The sequence below is a fragment of the Trachinotus anak genome, unplaced genomic scaffold (genome assembly GCF_046630095.1).
Source record: "Trachinotus anak isolate AG129_WGS33_773 ecotype Australia unplaced genomic scaffold, CSIRO_AGI_Tana_v1 ptg000046l, whole genome shotgun sequence".
NCBI classification, from domain to species: Eukaryota; Metazoa; Chordata; class Actinopteri; order Carangiformes; family Carangidae; genus Trachinotus; species Trachinotus anak.
The window spans coordinates 133,477-152,847 of record NW_027273897.1 but is presented as its reverse complement, the minus strand read 5'-3'; the positions used below and the strand labels follow the sequence as shown (position 1 = coordinate 152,847).

The following is a 19,371-nucleotide window of genomic DNA, read 5'->3' as shown; positions in this document are numbered from 1 at the left end:
TTTTGCTCCCTCAGTTGCAAAACCAGAATGAAGGAATGAAGGAAACAGCAACAGTTCAAATTTATATTGGAAGTCTGGAAGAGGTACTAAATTGGGCTAATCTGAGAGGTGACTGCAACTTCTCTCTAGTGTTATTGAGGAGGGAGATTGGAAAATGGGACCCATATAGCAAAATACTTGGACCACATGCTTGTTTTCACCTGGCCCAGTCTGACCCATATACAGCATGACTGGCAGATGCTGTTTCCACATCTGGACCAGTTCTGGTGCACACGCAGAGAATCTTCTGGCTGTCAGCCAGTAACTGAGGACAACCATCAGAATCTGCCCGGATGTGGAAGCATATGGGCCAGACTTGGACCAAGGACCCAGGCATATATTTTGGGTCAGCAGTTGCAGTTTGCTTTGCAACTGATTTAAAATATCTGATGTTTGATACAAAGGCGTGTAGTTGGTATGGAGCCTATACAAGCTGAGAATTCAGTTCAAATGACAGATCACACAAATCATTTTTCATCTTGACCATGAACATTATGAATCAAGCTGTTATCTTGCTTTATTTACATGTCTGGGTCTTTTATTACAGTTTACGTTGCCTTCTTTTCTTCCACAACAATAAAACATTGATGTCTGGACCAGACTCTGGTCCCTCGGAAAGCCTAACTCCTCCGTTCGGTTTCGTTTTATTTACTTATTTATTTCATAAAGGTGTCGATATTTTATCTAGAGTGAATTAAATGTTGTTAATATGGTTCCAACTATCGCCTTAGTGTTAAACTACAGCTCCAGCAAAATGTCAGCTAGCGGCTAATGAACGGCGTAAGCTACAGTTAGCTACAAAGCTAACTGTGAAAAGTTAGACGTTGCTGCTTGTTAGCGAACGTTAGTTTCTATGTGAAGTGATTTTGTGATAACTAGCAGACTCATCTGCGCAGTCTGGTTATTTCGTTATATTTTTAGTCATTTATAATTTGTCACATCGCCAATCTCCCAGTCTAAGAAGAGGGAACGGGGGGACGCGGGTGGGTTCAGGGGGTGTCGGGGTCCGGAGTCTCATACCGGTGGTTTCAAACCCGTGAGACGCGGAGCGGAGCGGGTGAGTGGAGGACTGCGGCTTCTCTGCCGCATTCCGAACTTATTCCTGAAAGATTCAGGATTAACATTGGCGTCTATTTACGCGACTAAACTTCGTAACTGTGCGTTTTATCGCCGTGTTATGTGTTGGGGCGCAGAAGCGTTGTGTTAGTGTTTACGTGTGTAAGCTAATTAGCTTGCGTTATGTAGCCACACCGGCTAATGTCTTGACTGGACGATTGTTTCATCCGTCACACGTTTAGTTACCATTGTTTCTGGATTGAAGTCACTTAGCTAAGTCGCCTTGGTATAGAATAAGACAGCCAGCCTGTCTTACTTTGATAAAACTTTTAGAGTCTTACGAACACTTGACGCTACCGTCCGTCGCGGACTCACTTGGCGTTTGTGTGATTATATCGCAGCGAACAGTGTTTTTGATTAACTCTATTTGACCTGGGGCAAAAGTTTAATTTAGAGCATTACGCGCATTGTTATGTAAAAGTCATGTTGATGGCTATTTAGCTTTCAGAGTTAGCACATGGTTAGGGAATGTTAAGCTCTCCGCTCATTGTGTATCCGGTGTTGTTTGGACTCCTCGCTGCCCATTAAAACGTTCCGGTTCCATCATGGCGGCTCTCGCCGCTGGAGATGTGGAGGTTGTAAAACTTGCTGCAAACTGCTAACTGACCTCAGATCAGATTCTTTAAAACACAACAGGATCTGAACTGAGCCCCAGTATCAGCGCGGCCCTGGTACATAATCTGACCCAGTGTCAGTTGCCGGGACAACTCCGTGTTCTAGAACTCATCCCTACTGTTTCGATTCTATTGGTCAGAATGTTACCCGCTCTAACGTGATTGGTGTAGACACAGAAACATCTGGTTGGGTTGGGCACAAATGGTTGCGTTCAGGTCCCCAAGGTGATTAATAACGGCCATCACAAAATAAAGTACAGTCACTTATTTGTGGTAATTTGTCAAACGTAAGTTGCAGTTGGTGACATTTTTCACACTTAAGTTTGAACTGATGTCATGTTAGTAATGAAGGCAAAACTTAACTGTCAAAAACAACAGTTGCTAGTGTGGTCATTTGTAAAGGCTGTGAGAAGAAATGAATTTAGCGGCATTATTGGCACAAGAAAAACGCCAGTTACCCGGTTGTTGACGAAAGAGAGTCAAATAAACTGGAGCACATTGCCAAACTCATTAGTAATAGCTAGTTCATTAGTAACAGCTTTCTTTTCATTTACTGAAAATGGATGAACGACACTGTAACATAATTTGAATGCATCATTTTCGCGGGAAAAGCCCAAAGTAGCTGTCTTCGTGACGGGTGTGTGCTGGGTAGTAAACGAGACCTGTAGCAGCCTCTTGACAATTTAAAAACACTGTTTATATGATTTTGTCATGGGCTGTTTTCTTGGAGTTCGTCTACACGTCTACTGAAAGTAGTTCAGTTTAGCTAGTTGTTGTGGGACAGTGGTTCAGCTCTGATTTCAGTGCTGTTTGTAGTGTCACCTAGTCCAAAAGGCATGACAAAAGTCTTTTCAACATGCCTGGAAAGAAAGGTGGGAATAATATTGTTTTGTAAATGCACAATGTAATTTAAAATACATGTTTTCTGCATTTTATTCCACAGGATTGTGACAGGAAATAACCGTGACTTCTATGTCAAACATGTTGATTTGTTTAATAATAGACCATAGTTTTAGTCGTCTGACTCTAATCTAAAGACATAGTGATGTGGTGCTTGTGCAGGTCCATCCCTTCAGGAGATGGCAGCAAACTTAGGTGTGGATGCAGGACATTTATACAACCGCTATGAGCTGCTGGCTTGGCTCAATGAAACTTTACAGACAGCCTTCACCAAGGTGGAGCAGGTGTGCACAGGTAGGTCATGAGTTCTGCTGTTATAATGCATATACTTTGGAAAATAGAGGGTCAGTGTAAATTAGCATTATGTGGTTATTTTGTGACAGCTAGCTATTGAACTTCACTCCTCTGTTGTTTCATAAAACATTTCCTGTAGGTCCTGTGGTTATGTTTACCTCAGTATTTTAATGAAAAATCAATTTATCAATACCATCTCCACCTCCAGGGCTGGTGTGTGATTGTGCTTTTTCCATCTTTTAATAATTTCCCATAAAGTCTATATTGTGTGAATGATAAAATTAAACCCAACAATTGTACAATTATAGTTTTATGAGTAATTGACATGAGGCTGAAGTTGTTGTTTTGGAATTAAGATAATTTCTTTTCTTAGCTTAATGATTTCAGACAAATCCCATCACTAGCCTGCTCAGCTGAGCACAACTTCTCTCCTGGGTGCAGTTCAGGAGCTGACTGCATAATGTGCTGCTGCCTTAATAAACCGTTTTCATGGTTAATCTGGTCCTTAGTGTTCGGACTTGAATTAAATATTTTTATGTGTTTGTATGAACATTCAGGTGCAGCCTATTGCCAGCTGATGGACAGGTTATTTCCTGGGTCTCTGGACCTTTCCAGGGTCCGGTTCCAAAGCAGTAACACTGTGGACTCTATCCACAACTACAGTTTACTGCAAGCTGCATTCAGAGCAGTTGGAGTGACCCGAGTGAGTATGATCATTTTTAAAATATAAAATAAATTTGACAACATGTTTTGAGTGAGACTAATAAATCAATATCAGCTCATCACAGACATATTATCAGTGTTTGTTGGCTGATGAGAAGAAATGCACTATAGAAAGACTGAGGATATTTTTGAGGTTAGAAAAGGTGTCACCACACAGTAGTAGTAGTAGTACCAACCCAGCAGATAGAAACAAACAAACTTGGTATTTCTGAGGTTTCTCTTTCCTCTCTCCAGCACATCCCCATTCAGGCGCTGATTATGAGGAAATTTGTGGTGGCTCAGACTTTCCTGCAGTGGTTTAAGATGTTTTTTGATGAGAATAACAACGGCAGGGAGTACCATGCTTTGGAGGCCAGAGGGGGCCAGAGTATGAGCATGGCTGCTGCTGACTCAGGTGCGAACAATGTGTGTCCGTGGATTTTTCCTCATGATGAGAAACCAAAAGAAATTTAAAGTAAATGCTAAAAAAAACAACACTCTTGTAGACCAGGTGCTGAATATTGTTCAAGCCTTTTGGCTCTTTCCGCATCTATCTTCTTTCTGATTAAAGCTGTAATGAACATTTGTGTAACATAGACTAATGTCTGACTGACAGAAGGTCTTTACTTTAACAGAGATATGAAGCCAGCAATGTTACATATTTCTTATGTGTGTCTTTCTTATTCCCGTGACAGATGAGCTTTCCTCCCTGACTTCTCGTCAGAAACTGGAGATTATTGTGAAGATGGAGGGCAAAACAGTGGAAGAACCAAGACAAGAAAAACCCAGGGGGAATTTGAACAGGAATGCTAATGTGGTAGTTGTGATATCTGATGATGATGATGATGATGATGTGGTGGATGTGACGATGGAGCAGAAAACAGAGAAAATGGAGATAACAGTGACAGGAGACTCAGAGGAGGTAAAGAGAGCAGAGCCAGCAGCAGTGGTCAGCTTCATCAGAAGATACTGTTCTGACAATGTGGCTACAAGTAAAGACTCTTCTGGCCCTTCAGTTTCTACACTGTTGAGACCGTCCCGCCAAGAAGACATCGTCGAGGCCTGCTCACACATACCGTACTGCCTTTACCTGTACATGGGGGTGGAGCTGGGTGGAGGACAGAGCACAAGTGTCATCCTGATTGGCTACTTTGACCAGAGCTCAGGGGTCAGTGTGGTGAAGCTGCTGCACACTCTGCAGCTGAGTGTGGACGCTGTGGATCCTCAGACCTCAGCGGACGTGGACACTGATGCACACCTTCTGATTGAGATGCTGAAGAAATGTGGACTTTTTCTGTCCAACCTTGCTGTGTTTTACTGTAACACTCCACAACCAGAGGTGAGCCAGGTGTTTGTATCACAGCTCCAGACTTACAGCCCGGGGTTAGTGTCGCTCTGCGGACTCCCTGGGATTGCAGGAAGAGCGTGTCAGAGCGGTCTCCTTGCTTCCTTTAGTTGCGTGGTTGACCTGGTTAGAGACATCCACCATCACTACTCCACCCACCCCTCTGTCAACGACAGTCTGAAAGAGGTATTTGCTCATGCAGAGTCTTATAACCTATCTCATCCTATCTGTGCACAGTGTTTATTTTTTATCTGCTCTGTGCAGAAGATGGTCAGCAGCTGGAGGGATTTAGTGGAGTATTTTAAGTCACTGGGGCAAACAGAGGATGCTGACCAGATCAGAACTCAGCTGATGGATTATAAAGTTAAACTTCATTTCCTATTCCTCTCCCAAACGTTGGAGCCCCTTCGAGCACTTCAAGAACTGCAACAGAACGGCACAGCGGATGTGGCTGTGGAGCTCCAGCTGACCTCCATCTTGATTCAGTCCTATGCAGCCGAAATCCTCCAGCCCTCCGTCGTCGAGCGTTTCCTCAGGAGACGAGACCTGCAACTCCTCCACAACGAGAAGGAGCTGCTCCCCACGACAGAGGTGGACGTGGGCTCTCATGCCAGAGAATTCCTGTGGGCCACCGCTGTCGTGGATCTTGGTGAACAAGAGAGGAGTGACTTCCTGAAGGGCGCAGTGGCTTTCTATAAGGCAGCACTACAGAGTTTAGTGCAGAGTATTCCTGAGCAGCTCGGAGACACGGCACTGAGGAATATCACCACAGTCCTGAAAAATCCTGAAAACATCAACGTAAGAAGATTTATTTCTCTTATTCCGAGACATAATACAGTCAGTAAGAGCTCAGTATTTTTGAATCAGAATTAGGCAGATTTTAATGTAAAAAGAATAAATGAAACTAAATCATAGTGGAGATGCAGTAGAAACTGAGTCACTGTAAACGGGGAACTTGCTCTCCCCAGAGGTTATGTACAGTATTTTATGTAACATTTTAAAATCTGTCCTGCTCATCTGTACATGTCTGTGTCCTCAGGATTATAAATTGTCCATGAGTGTGTTGTCAGAGTTGGGGGTTCAGCTGGGTGTGTGTCAGGCCGAGTCTCCAGAAACACATCAGCTGGCACTCGACTATCTCACTTTCATTGAGAAAGTGAAGGAGCAGCAGACGGCAGGAATGGGAGGAGATCTTTGTTGGGCAAAGGTAAACTGAGGTTTCCTCATGGTTCTAGAATAAAATGAGTTACTATCTCATTACTGGGATGGAATAACACGCTCCACTTCCACAACAGGTGTCAAAAACATTTTCTCTCTGTGTGATTATAGTATTAGAAATGTACCTACACAGTAAAATAGAATAAAATAAAGTTTTCATCTTCTTTTTACTGACATGACAGTGTTTGATTAGCGATAAAACCAGTTTACTTCATGTAGAAATGTTCTGTTTAATATCAAATGAGCTCCCTGTATCACCTCTACAGATGTTACGAGGCACGAGACCACAGTCTAATCTGCGTCGACTCCTCCTGACCCTCCTGGCCCTGCCGAGCTCTCTGTGCAGGACACAGGTGTTTGATAAGGTGAGTGTTAGAAGCTGAATCATCCAGTTCATTGTGCACAGGTGGGTGAGGAAGGTCTGATGACTGAGAACTGGAGACAGGTGAGACGGTGGATCTTGGGAGTCAGGTGATTGTTGTGAGATTTTGTAAAGACATTCATGGTCCACATGAATTTGGTAACGCCCCAACTTTTCCTCCATCATTAGTTCAGTTTGTGTATTACCTTTGTTTTATGACTAAATACCTGCAGAAATAATGGCATTCCCATCAGCCTCAGTTGCACTTTGTGTTAAGTGCTAATTAGCAAATGTTTTCAAGTTAAAATAAGATGGAGAAATTGTTTGAAATTAATAGATGTGGGTCCATGTGATTGCTCCTGTCTCAAGGTGTTACAGAGCAGCAAGGCTCCTCCTGACAGCAGGGAAGCCCCCAGAGCCACACCTCAGCCGGGCAGGCGCACAGAGAAACCCCGCGTCCGCAGAAGGAAACTACCTGTCCAGAGAGGTTATGACGGCAAGATGAAAGACACGAGTTCATCAGAGGACAGTGACAGTTCTGTGGCCAAACCCAGTCTACATGTTTCTTCCAGACACTTCATCATAGAGGACTCGGACTACACAGATAATTCCTCTGGTTAGTTCATGTTTCTGTACCAGCTTCATCTACAGCTGAGTGTGTTTATTGCCCTGAACTAATGAGGCGATGCCAACAGCAAACGTAGTTAATAATAAACAATGACTGTGCTGTGTTTTTATCAGATGTGGTTGACGTCACTGAAGAGTCTAGAATATCTCAGACCATCAGACTAAAGGCAGAAGGTAAGAAAAATATAATATATAATAATTAATAATTACTTGATCTCCTGTAACTTTGTCTTATTGAGCAGATTTACTACCCAGTGTTTACTCCAATGTCTCCTACTGTACTGACGCTTCAGTGTTGTTCCTCACTTGGATGAAAGCATCTCTCAGATGAGTAAATGTCTGCACTCATGACTTCGATGAAGATCAGATCACATTTTATGACTAGTTAATGCAGGAAATTGGATCATTCCACAGGCTCCAACACTTTTTCTTGCCGCTGTTTGTGTATTGAGACGATTCATTGTCACTGTGTTGCAGGCAGCCAGAGTCCACTGGCAGAGTTTGAATACGTGTTGGGCAGTGATGATGATGATGACGACATGGCTTCATCAAGCACAGTGTCCAGCTCAGCAGGAGTACAGGTAAGGTCCACCATCATAGTGTTTAGAAAATACTCAGTAAATTAACTGACTAGTTTTACTTACAACACATTTGAAGCTGTACTCTTTTTGGCTGATACATAGCCATCACATATCTCATTCACTCACATTCACTCTGCTTTTAGCTCTTTTTTGGTCTCCATCAACCAACACATAAGAAAAATACCTCATTATATCTCTGGTCTCTTGTAATTTTTATATTTTTTTAAACACTATTAAATTAAAACCCTCACAGACTCAGTGAGATTGATAAAATAAAATGAGACGGCTTCAGTCATGGGAGTCAAGTTATTAAGGAAGGAACAGTCAGTACTTGTGCTTTAGTGTGTGTGTGTGTGTGTGTTATACAGGGTGTGAAGGGGGAGCTGGTCTGGGGTGGAGGGGTGGAGGCCTTCTCTCCCTGGCCAGCCATCATCATCCCCTGTAAGGAAGAGAAGCTGTTTCCAGGGAGGAGGTTGGTGGAGTGGTACGGACAGAGGGTGTGTTCTCAGGTGAGTCCGACGTTCAGGGAATCTGAGTTAATACAGTGCATCATACAATCCTGTACATAGATACTTCCTCTATGTAGAGACGCTACAGTAATATTGTCACATTCTCACCAGTGAATCCTTGTGTTTGGTACCAGATGAGTAACCAGTTCCACTACTGGTCAAACAGTTAAAACACTGACTGTATATTCATATGAAGGGCTGATCCCCTGTTGAGAACTTGCCCAAAATGAGAGCTAACAGTAATTTATTTTGACGGTATTTAATTATCCTGTCACATCTCTGTGACACAGGATAAGAACAGTTTCCTGATCTGCTTTTTAATTAGTGTTTTTACTGTGTTTGTGGAATTTCTTGTGCTTGTTTATTTCAGCCTTCCATGTTTTTCGCCTGCTGAGTTCCTGATATTCTAAAAATGTTCACTACATTCTGAAATCTATTTTTATATCCAGTCCCGTTCTCTGCACTGACGTCTTGGCTCTGATTCCAGGCCAGTTTGCAGGATCTGTCACCATTTGCTGCATTCAGCCAGCACTTCTGTGCCAACTCCTTCGCCACACTCGCCACGTACAAAGAAGCCATTTTCTTGTCACTGGAGGTCAGTGAGTCTCTGTGTGTATGTGAAAATAAACAGGAATCAAAGTTAGAATCTGAAACTTTTCCACATTCAAATGTTAAAATATGACCAGACCTAAGTTATATACATTCTCCCATTCTCTCTGGGACGTCCTGTGTCTGCCAGAGAGCCTCAGCGAATGGCTGATTTTACTGGTTTTAATCCCTTTATCTGTTTGTTGTGGAGAGGAGACCTCTGTGGAGAATCCAGCTCCAGGTAGAAACCTCCTGAACCAGTGACACTGCAGGAATCTAAACTGGGAGAAACTGACGGCAATGATGGCGAAGACAACAACTTTTATGATCCCACGCTATTTTTCATGACGTTTTGATTGAGAGACCCCTAGAGGCAGAAGTTAAACCTGAGGTGTTCAGATGTGTTTGCATATTTCTCCACTTGCATTTCATATTTATGTTCTCCTCTGTCAGGAGGCAGCACTTCGCTGTAAGAAACATTTCTCTGTGCATCCTGAGGACAAAAAAGAGCTGCTGAAGAAGATGGTAGACTGGGCCCTCAGAGGTTTCCGACCCACAGGCCCAGACAGACTCAAACCACTGACTTCCATAAACGGTACAAACATCTGATTCAGAGCCCTGAAACCGTGCATAAATTATGTGATGTTCACATGTATGACTGCGATTTTTCCAGGTGCTGCTAAATCATGTCACAGGCAGAGGTTGAATAATAAATTCCTCCTGAAAGCCTCTGCCTCTCCCCGGATAAGGAGCAAGAGTAATGTCAGTGCTGAGATGAAAGAAGTGGCCTCCTCCTTAAACAAACTGTCGTGCAACTCCAGAGAGAAGTCCTCCCTCAAAGGTGGAGGTGGAAAGACTGCATGGGAGGAGAGAAGTGGTTTTGTGGGGAAAAGCACCAGAGGAGGGATGAAGGAGAAGGGATCCAGAGGAGGATGGGGAGGCGAGAAAGGAGGGAAGGGTCAGAAGGAGAAAAGAGGTCTGTTATATGGGCCTGATGTTGACGTGTCACCTGACTTCGTACCATGCAAGAAGAGGACCTACACCAAAACCTACAACAAGACCAACCAGGAGAGCAGTTTCTACACCCAGCCAGACCAGAAGCTCAGAGGTAAACAACAGAATTTAGGCTCCGAGCCTCTCTTCTGATTGGCTGACTGTTTTCTGAGTGATCCAATAAAAAATATAGCAGATTTCAGGTAAACACCAAATCCTGCAAGGTTGGATGGTGGGTCCAGGTAGGCGGGGCTGGGGGAGTGGCTGAGGGCGGTGACTGCTTTGTTGTGACATCACAAAGTCCCAGAAGTCCTGACGGCTGGTTTTAAGGCTCAGTTTCTGAATACAGGCTGTGTGCATTTCTCTGTGGACTGAAGCTCTGATACTTTCACAGTATTAATATAGAACCTAGACCTGCTTTATAATCAAAAACACATGGACATCTACCTTTAGACTGGATGAAATCACCATCATTTATAGGCATGGAAATTTGATGAAAAGCTTGTGATTTAGACATTTAGACATTTTCAGGTCAGGTACATGAACCATATCCCATCACCTCTTCTACTCTTCAGGCTTAATGGGTCATATGTAACAACTTATCTCTATGTAAGAACGAGTTTGTGTGTTTAATTTAGTGACGCATAAATATTCACTTGTGACATAAATAAGTTGACTTTGACCTGAAGAACAGCTGATGGAGCTGGTTCTGACCTGTGATATTTCAGTGAGTCGCCTTCACAGAGCAGCAGATTTTATTGACAACTTGTGATGTGATTCTGCAGTTTTGTATCACACATCATTCGCTCATTATTATTATTCCTGGTTTTCTTGCAGAGGAGACCATTCATAAGATCATGGACATGAAACTGGACATTGAAGGTGAGTGATTTTAATTCTAAATTCTATTTATGCAGGGAAAATTCATTTTGTAATGTTAAAAGGATGATGATGACATTATATCATCAGTCAGTTGATTAGAGGCTGTGCTACATGTGCACATTTGTTAAGAAATACTCCAGTGACTCTTTCATCATGTGTCTTTAGCTGCATTTGTTGTATCCATAGATAAATTCACTCAGTTGCTCATTTGTTCCTCAGTTGTTTTGTCACTGTGTTGAGTTTGCAGGCTTCTGTTTGTGTTGTGGAACTGAAAAGGTTGAGATATCCCACCCTCTGTTTAAAGGCAGCCTCTGCTTAAAGTGTAAAGTAAGAAACCATCCACTTCTCTTTATGTTACTAAAGTATTAAACTCTTCGTATGCACGTCCACATTTTATATATCGATCTTTGGCACAATTCATTATACTGAATCCTCACAAATGATCATTAAACCAGTTGTTTTTACTTTTGTTACTCTAGAATTAAAATGCAAAATGTTTTTATATCCTTCTGTAATGTAATATTGTTATAAATACATAATATATATAAATACTAACTGATTCTGACCAGTCAGCATGACTTTCAAAGCTCAGCCATTAAATGCTATTGTAACGATTACTTCCTAGGCTGCGCACACATGCACACTTGCATGGAAATGACAGCTTATCTTTTTAACTAAGCCAAAGTAAACACCAGGCAAATATGTTGAAGAGGCAGAGCTACTGTTAGCAGGTCAGAATTGTGTTAATATGTTGCTACTGTTAACCTGGGATGCATGCAATGAGAGTACCTAGTTTATCATTCACATCTAAATACTGAGAAACACTGACATGTAAAGAAGAGGACATCTAAGTTTTAGGGAACTGTGGAGCTGTGTCTGACCAGTCTGACCGCTGTTTGTCAGACTGGTGTAAAACACAGTCTCTCATTTTAATCCAGCTCTGTTCTTCAGGTTCTGTGTTCTGTTATAAAACTGGTTGGATATTTGATTTTGATATGGAAATGCAGACGGAGGGTCATCTGAAGCTGCAGATGTCAGAACATGACACATTCCCACGTCTGAATAACACAGAACATAATGGAGTCGGAGCATTTCAGCACGTTCTTTAAACCACTGAAGAGTCCCTGACCAGTGGCTGTGACGTTGTCTGTGTCTCTGTAGAATAACTTCACAGAAACTCTGTATCGATATGATGAAGATGGGTATCAGTCCTACTGCACCATCTGCTGCTATGGCCTGGAGGTCATACTCTGTGGCAACGACAGCTGCTGCAGGTTGGTCTGTTCATCTCTGTCTCTACGTTTCAATCTAACTAACTAAAACAAGTAGACAAGTAGAGTCCAGGTTTTCCTTGAAGTAAATCTTCTTCCTCTCCGTCTGCAGATCGTACTGCAAGGACTGTCTGAACATCCTCGTAGGGCCAGGGACGTTCGAGTCACTGACGCAGCTGGACCCGTGGATCTGTTACCTGTGTCAGCCTCACCGGCCCCATGGAGCTCTGACCCCCAGGGAGGACTGGAGCATCCGCGTTCAGGAGTTATTTGCCAACAACAGCGCCATGGAGTTTGTAAGTAAACAACATATTGTCACCATTTTTTTCACCTTCTTTCTAAATACATAAAAACTTAAATGTAAATTAATTCTTCACTATGCAATGACAGGATCATCTGCGCACAGTTTATATTCTTACTGATCAGGAGGTTTATTAGTATTGAATTAAAAACTGTTTGGTTTTAGAGCTGCAACCTACGTTTATTTTCATCTTCTATATAGAAAAATAACCAACAAAATAAAAGGTGGGATATGTGGGAATATAAATATAGAAAGGATATATGTATATTCTATAAATAGGAAATATAAATGGAACTAAAATAAAATAAATGAGACCAAATATCACAAATAAGTGACAAACTGACGACACTGCATTAAATAATTAAATACAGAAGTGGCACGTGTTATAATATTGCAGTGTACTAATAAGGATCTTAATCTTAAAAACACAAACTTAAATCAGGAACTGAAATTCCCTTTTTCCCAAAAACAAAGTCCATTAATAAGGAATCACACCGGCTCAGTTACCACTTGGTTTTTTCCTCTGTAGGAGCCGCACCGTGTTTACCCGTCCATCCCCGCCAACCTGCGCAGACCCCTGCGAGTCCTTTCGTTGTTTGATGGCATAGCAACAGGTGAGTTCACAGACCTAGACTGACTTCAGGAGTTCAGAGCGTTTTCACAAATGCTTTTTAATTTCTACACGATTCCCAAAGCTTTACTTAAGGACAAGTGCATGTACGTGCTCAATGAGGGTGAAGATGATGCTGAAGTATTACATGACTGATGGTTCAGTCCTTTAATTTGAAACATTCCTTGTACTGTAGTTCACTGAGTAGACCGTGAGCACTGTGTAAGAGCCAACAGAGAGAGAGGACAAAGATAAAACCATCAACGTCGTCTTAAATCTCAGGCTGAGGATGGTTTTGAGAAACAAAATCTGGTTTAGGATCAGATTAATCAGAGTTTGAGGTCTCACTCTGCTCTGAACTCACTTTCTTTCTGACACATTGTTATTATGAACACACAGTATGAATGTGTGTGTCTGTGTCGTGTCAGGCTACCTGGTGCTGAAGGATCTTGGCTTTAAAGTAGAGAAATACGTCGCCTCCGAGGTTTGTGAGGATTCACTTGCCGTGGCAACCATCAACCACGATGGGAAGATCGTCCATGTGGGTGACGCCCGGTTAATCACGGAGAACGACGTATGTCCACACACACACACAAAACATTTCAACCAGAACTGAACATTAGAACCTTGATGAAGGTTTTAGGTCATTTTAGAACAGTGTACCTAATAAACTGAGAACTGGGTGTTGATCTCCTGATGTGACTGAAATGACATTTAGCTGATTATTGAGCTGAACCAGCTCTTTGTTCCTCTTTGACGATCCAGATCGAGCGGTGGGGTCCGTTTGATTTGCTGATCGGTGGCAGCCCCTGTAACGACCTCTCCATCGTCAACCCGTTCAGAAAAGGCCTCTATGGTACGTAGCTGTGTTATATACACATGAGCTTTAAATAAATTGATGGGCAACAATTAAAAATTGAATAATTATGTTAATGATCACCATATTAAGATGCCAAATAGTCACTGATTCAATCTGGAAAGGTGCTTTTAGGTTTTATAAATGATCAAATAAATTAACCAACAGCAAATAATCATTATTTTCAAACCTGATTAATAAATATTATTCCCACCCTCGACTGGCCCACAGTGCTGTGATCTTATTGATTATTTTTCAATCACAGTTTTTTTTTACAGATGGTTGGTATTAGTGTTTTAAACTAGTGTTACGGTGCAGAGGTCTTTGTTCTTGGGTGTAATTCTCCGCTCTCTCTGGCAGAGGGCACCGGCCGGCTGTTCTTTGAGTTCTACCGCATCCTTCAGCTGCTGAAGCCCAAAGAGGGAGACCCCCGGCTGTTCTTCTGGCTGTTTGAGAACGTGGTCTTCATGAACACACACGACAAAGTCAACATCTGCCGCTTCCTCGAGGTTCATCCAGTACAGTTCTCTTTGGTTCCTGGTGGATCCTTTAACCCTGACTCCTCCTCCTCTCTCCTTCCCTCTCCTCTGTCCATTTCCTCATCCTTCTTCTTTTCCTCTCATCTTCTTGCCACATCGCTCTTCTTCCTTCCTTGTTGCTCTGCTGTTTACTTTTAACTTGGAGAAGGACTGGCTGAATGGCAGAGAGCTGACTGTTGCTTCTCTTCCTCAGTGTAACCCGGTGCTGGTGGATGCAGTCAAAGTGAGCCCGGCTCACAGAGCTCGTTACTTCTGGGGAAACATCCCAGGGATGAGCAGGTATGACATTTAATTCATCATCAGTTATAAGAGTTAAATTACTCAAAGTAAATAGTTTCCAGCAGCAGCAGTGGTGGAGTAGACCTCCACACTAAGAGAAAGGAGTTGTTTTGTGTCTCCGTGTGTTTGTTTTGCATCTATTTTTTACTCATGTTGTGTTAAATCATACCTGTCCTGTGTCTCTTTTTAATCTGTTTCATGTCTCTGGATGTTTTACATCTCAGTTTGTCTCTTTTTAGTCATTTTACGTCTGTTTTTATTCATTTTATGAGAAGTCATCCTCATTTTGTGTCTTTTTATGCCTCTTTGTGCCCCTGGACTAGAGCCTCTTGTCCTGGGGCCACCTAACTGTTTATATCCATGAGCCTGTGCTGATAAAGTCGTTCAATAATCCATTCATGGTTTCATATGTTGTCTTTGTTTCTTTTATTTGTCTGTTTGTCCATCTTGTAAAGCACTTTGTAACGTATGTTTTTAGAAATGCTGTATGAATGAAGTTGGTCTGTTTGCTGTTTATCTCCCATCAGGGCCATCATCGCCTCCCAGAGTGACAAGTTGAATCTTCAGGACTGTTTGGAGATCGGTAGAGAAGCCAGGGTCAGTGACTGGACCTGCTGCTTCTGCTCTCTCCTTCCTTTTAGTGTATTTATAACACCACTGATAATTGTGTTAACCGGCATTGTATGTTGTTTTTGTTCCAGGTCACTAAAGTGAGGACGATCACCACCAATTCAAACTCTCTGAAGCAGGGGAAAGGTGTGTCTCTGCTGCCCGTCCTCCAGAACGGCAGAGAGGACAACCTCTGGATCACTGAGCTGGAAAAGTAGGCATCATGATACTGCTGTGTGTGTGTGTGTGTGTGTGTGTGTGTGTGTGTGTGTGTGTGTGTGTGTGTGTGTGTGTGTGTGTGTGTGTGTGTGTGTGTGTGTGTGTGTGTGTGTATGTATACTTGTACTTGCTACACAGTAAAGACCAAAAAAAGTATTTTACTAACAGAGTGAGGACATTTTGGGAAAGTGAGGACATTTTGGCCGGTCCTCACTTTTTGAGACACCTTCAAATCACATGTTGAGGGTTAAGACTTGGTTTCAGAGTTATGGTTAGAATTAGGTTTAGGTTAAGGTCAGGGTCAGGGTTAGGGTTAGGCTCTCAGTTGTGATGGTTAAGGTTAGGGTAAGGGGCTAGGGAATGCATTATGTCAGTGAGTGTCCTCACAAAGATAGAAGTACGTGTGTGTGTGTGTGCGCGCCCACATCTTCTGTTCATCTGCTCACAACTTCATTAAATAAACTTTTGTGTGTGTCCTGCGTGTTGTGTAACTGCAGTCAGTCTCTGGGCTGAAACTTTCAGATGTGTGTTAATGTGCAGAACGTTGCTCTCATGTTGTACTGACTCTGAGCAGAGAAAATATAGTTTTCATGAAACCAAACACAGCACTCCTGTGCTCCTGCTGGACGGCCTTCAGCCCGCCCCCCTGCTCTGCTAACCCCCCTTCAGACAGTCCCACTGATCTGAGTAGCCAACCTTCAACAGTGGTCTCTGCGTGCAGCCATCATGTCTGAGGCTACGTCCACACAACTATGCTTTCATTTTAACGCGCACCTCTTTTGCTCGGGAGTAGTGTTCTAGTCTGGACGGGTAAAAACATTGACCTTTGGAAACGATGCCATAGACACAGCTGATCGCTCCCTGATTGGCTCTTAATGAGCCTCAGCTGCCAGTGGTGAAAACATGAATTACACGTGATACTGACCCTGTTGTCTGTGCTAGCAGCTGTTGTTCATTGAAATCCTGCATGTTAACACTACAGCTGCCTTTGCTTTCCTCGTTGGTAGTATTTACTGCAACTAATCAGCTGCGCACACCTGAGTGTAGACAGTCGGCTTCCTGTTTACACCGGCTCGCACATGCCCAGTGTCCGTGAATGGTCACACATGTATGTGTTAGTATGGACACAGATCGTTTCTGATATTGAGCTAAAACACTTGTCTGGACAGAGAGTGTTTTCAATTTAAAACAAAGACGTAGTCGTGTGGGTGTAGCCTGAGACAACGGGCATTGTTGTTTCAGGAAGCAGTGAAACTAGTACGATATCACTGAGGCCCAGGTTGTAGCAGACGCATGAGTTTGAAGGCTGATCACACACCAAAACACTGCACAGCAGCTAATAATTGTCTGAGGTCAAAACATCAACATGTTGATGTGCGTTGCAGCTGAAGTGATCGCCTTGCAAGAAGGTGTCTGGTTATAATAATAATAATAATAATAATAATAATAATAATAATAATAATAATAATATTATTTATATAGCACTTTTTTTTGTGCTTTACACACAATAAAAATCATCTTCCCTCAAGACACATAAATAAAATAAAAGAGAATAAAACAAGATAAAATAAAACAATTCACACAAAAGCCTGTTTATAAAAGTGTGTTTTAAGAAGGGATTTAAAGGACTCAATGGATTTTGCTAACCTAATGTTCTTGGGCAGGCTGTTCCAGAGCACAGGTGTCCTTACAGCAAACGCGCAGTCACCTTTTGTTCTGAGCGTGGACTGTGGCACAACTAATAGGGCCTTACTTGAGGATCTGGCTCATAGTAGTCTAAAAGGTCTGCAATATAGCTTGGGGCTAGGCCGCTAGGCCATGTAGTGCTTTAAACGTCATTAATAAAATTTTATAGGAAAGAAGAGTCTGCGTTTTTCTTTTTTCACCCACTTCAGTGAGTGAGATCATGTGGACTGCAGCTAACAGATCCCTTCTCCTTCTCACCAGAATCTTTGGTTTCCCCAAACACTACACCGACGTGAGGAACATGAACCGGCAGCAGAGGCAGAAGGTGCTGGGGAAGGCGTGGAGCGTGCCGGTCATCCGTCACCTCTTCGCTCCACTGAAGGACTATTTTGCCTGTGAAGAGCTTCTGACCACCACCACCACTTCTACCTCCTCCACCTCTGTGTCCTCCCCTGCCTCTCCAGACCTGCAGCAGCTGAGATAGAGGAGGTTATGTTTTAGTATGTATAGATGTGTGAGGAAGGTTTTCCCTCCATATGTTTGATGAGAAGCAGACGGAGCATAAATGGTCTCTTGTGTTCAGTCCAGCTCACAGACAGGCTTTTGTGGATCATTGCCTCATGGTCATTTTCCTCCACTGCCCTCTAGTCTCTCATCACACATGTAGTTTCTGTTCATATGAGTCACGCTGGCCCCCAAAGCTGCTCTTTGTCTCGGGTAGAAAATGGCAGATTATGCTTCCTCCAGAAAACTTTGCCGGATGACAGCTCTGTCGGTGTATAAGGTCAAAATGAATGGTGCTGCGCGCTGATGATGTTATATTCAGCTGATCTCCTCCAGGGCTTCGTGGTCAGGAACCGTCGAAACTGTTTCTCATGAACATTCTGTTTCTAACTATTTTTAAATGAATATAAAAAATCATGGTCAGATGCTGCATTTTAAAAACAGACATTTTCACCACTGCTACATTTATTTTTAACTGTGGATCTTGTCGAACTGAACGGACCTGAGAGCTGTCTCGCTGCTTTATTGTCATATTTGAATCATGTTTGTTGTTTACAGGAGAAAAAAAAGACTTTGCATTATTTTTTCTTTACATTAACATCTAACACAGTTTTAAAGCTCCATATTTTACACTTCTCCAGTTTTATCTGAAGTGTTGATCTCCATCAGAAGATATATCTGTGGTTTTAAGAACCAAAAACCATCTCAGTGTAGTTTTACATCTCCTCTCTCAGGCTTCTCTCTGGAGCTCTAGTAACAACAGGTCAGTCAGCCAATCAGAGGAGAGGATCTGAACCTCTCTCCTGATTGGCTGACTGTCTTCTGAGTGATTCAATAAAAAAATATCAGATTTTATACTGTATGGGACCTTTAATACAGACAATTGATTGAATCTTATACCTAAAATGTTTGTGGGCAGTGACCATAATATCCAGTGTTTATAATTTTTACTTTGTTGTAATGAATAATCCTCGACCACACACGTAGTAATTGACTGGTTCTTGTATAGAATACTAATGCAGTGGACTGGGACTGACTGATGATTGTATCATGAACACGGGTTTGGAGGACTGTTTCTTGGGTGGGGGGGTTTAAGTGGACTATATAACATTTTTGCACATAACAACAGGGGAATGATTTTGAGGTATGAAGCCTGTCAGTGTGGCGGTGTGGAGGGGGACTGAAGTCTCCAACCCATCTGTGACCATCTCTGTCAGGCACCAGATACTGTTGTTTCATACATGTGTACCCCAGGTTTATCTCTCATCTGTTCATGTTGTTTATTTGGGATGGAAACGAGGAATTTTTACTTGAGATTGTTGACAAGACCAATACAAGAATAATAATTAAAACACATTTCAGAGTGATCCAGGAGAAGGAGTCTTTATTTTACTTTATTTATTCTGTTGTTGAGGTTGGTGTTAACAGCCTGGTGGGTGTAATTTTATTGGCTAAGAACTATTTATTTGGGCTCACTGTATTTAAATTTGACTGCTTTGGGTGAGCAAAAAATGATTTTATTTTATTACTTGGACCCCTAATAATAAAAATGACCCCCACCCCCAAAACAGATCAACTGTTTGGCTCAGTTTTTGTAGATGCAGCCTTTTCATGCTTCCATGGCTGACTGAAGAGGAAATCTCTTAAATATCTGTTCTAAAATTCTTCTTTTTTTCCTCAAGGTTTCATTAAACTTGCTGCTTATCATAAATCATAAAACATAAAAGA

The 19,371-nt window shown here is 42.3% G+C and overlaps 1 protein-coding gene across 3 annotated transcripts; it reads left to right on the top strand.

Annotated features, from left to right (window-relative positions):
* The first annotated feature begins 210 nt into the window (after positions 1-210).
* On the top strand, positions 211-19,284 carry LOC139615312 (uncharacterized). 3 transcript variants are annotated; one of them, XM_071473153.1, is made up of 27 exons: positions 211-2,641; positions 2,832-2,963; positions 3,521-3,666; positions 3,921-4,080; positions 4,361-5,196; positions 5,275-5,808; positions 6,050-6,217; positions 6,495-6,593; positions 6,959-7,205; positions 7,331-7,390; positions 7,694-7,797; positions 8,166-8,306; positions 8,794-8,901; positions 9,348-9,489; positions 9,568-10,002; positions 10,725-10,769; positions 11,017-11,096; positions 11,931-12,043; positions 12,153-12,336; positions 12,871-12,955; positions 13,380-13,525; positions 13,717-13,807; positions 14,168-14,316; positions 14,540-14,625; positions 15,153-15,222; positions 15,327-15,448; positions 17,401-19,284. In XM_071473153.1, exons 1-27 carry the CDS (start codon positions 2,626-2,628, stop codon positions 17,621-17,623), a joined length of 4,722 nt encoding a protein of 1,573 aa, XP_071329254.1. In that variant the 5' UTR covers positions 211-2,625; the 3' UTR covers positions 17,624-19,284. The 3 variants fall into 3 exon arrangements, with proteins under 3 accessions (XP_071329254.1, XP_071329252.1, XP_071329251.1); XM_071473151.1 differs by having other exon boundaries at positions 211-1,096; positions 4,361-5,808; XM_071473150.1 differs by having other exon boundaries at positions 4,361-5,808.
* Positions 19,285-19,371: the final 87 nt, after the last annotated feature.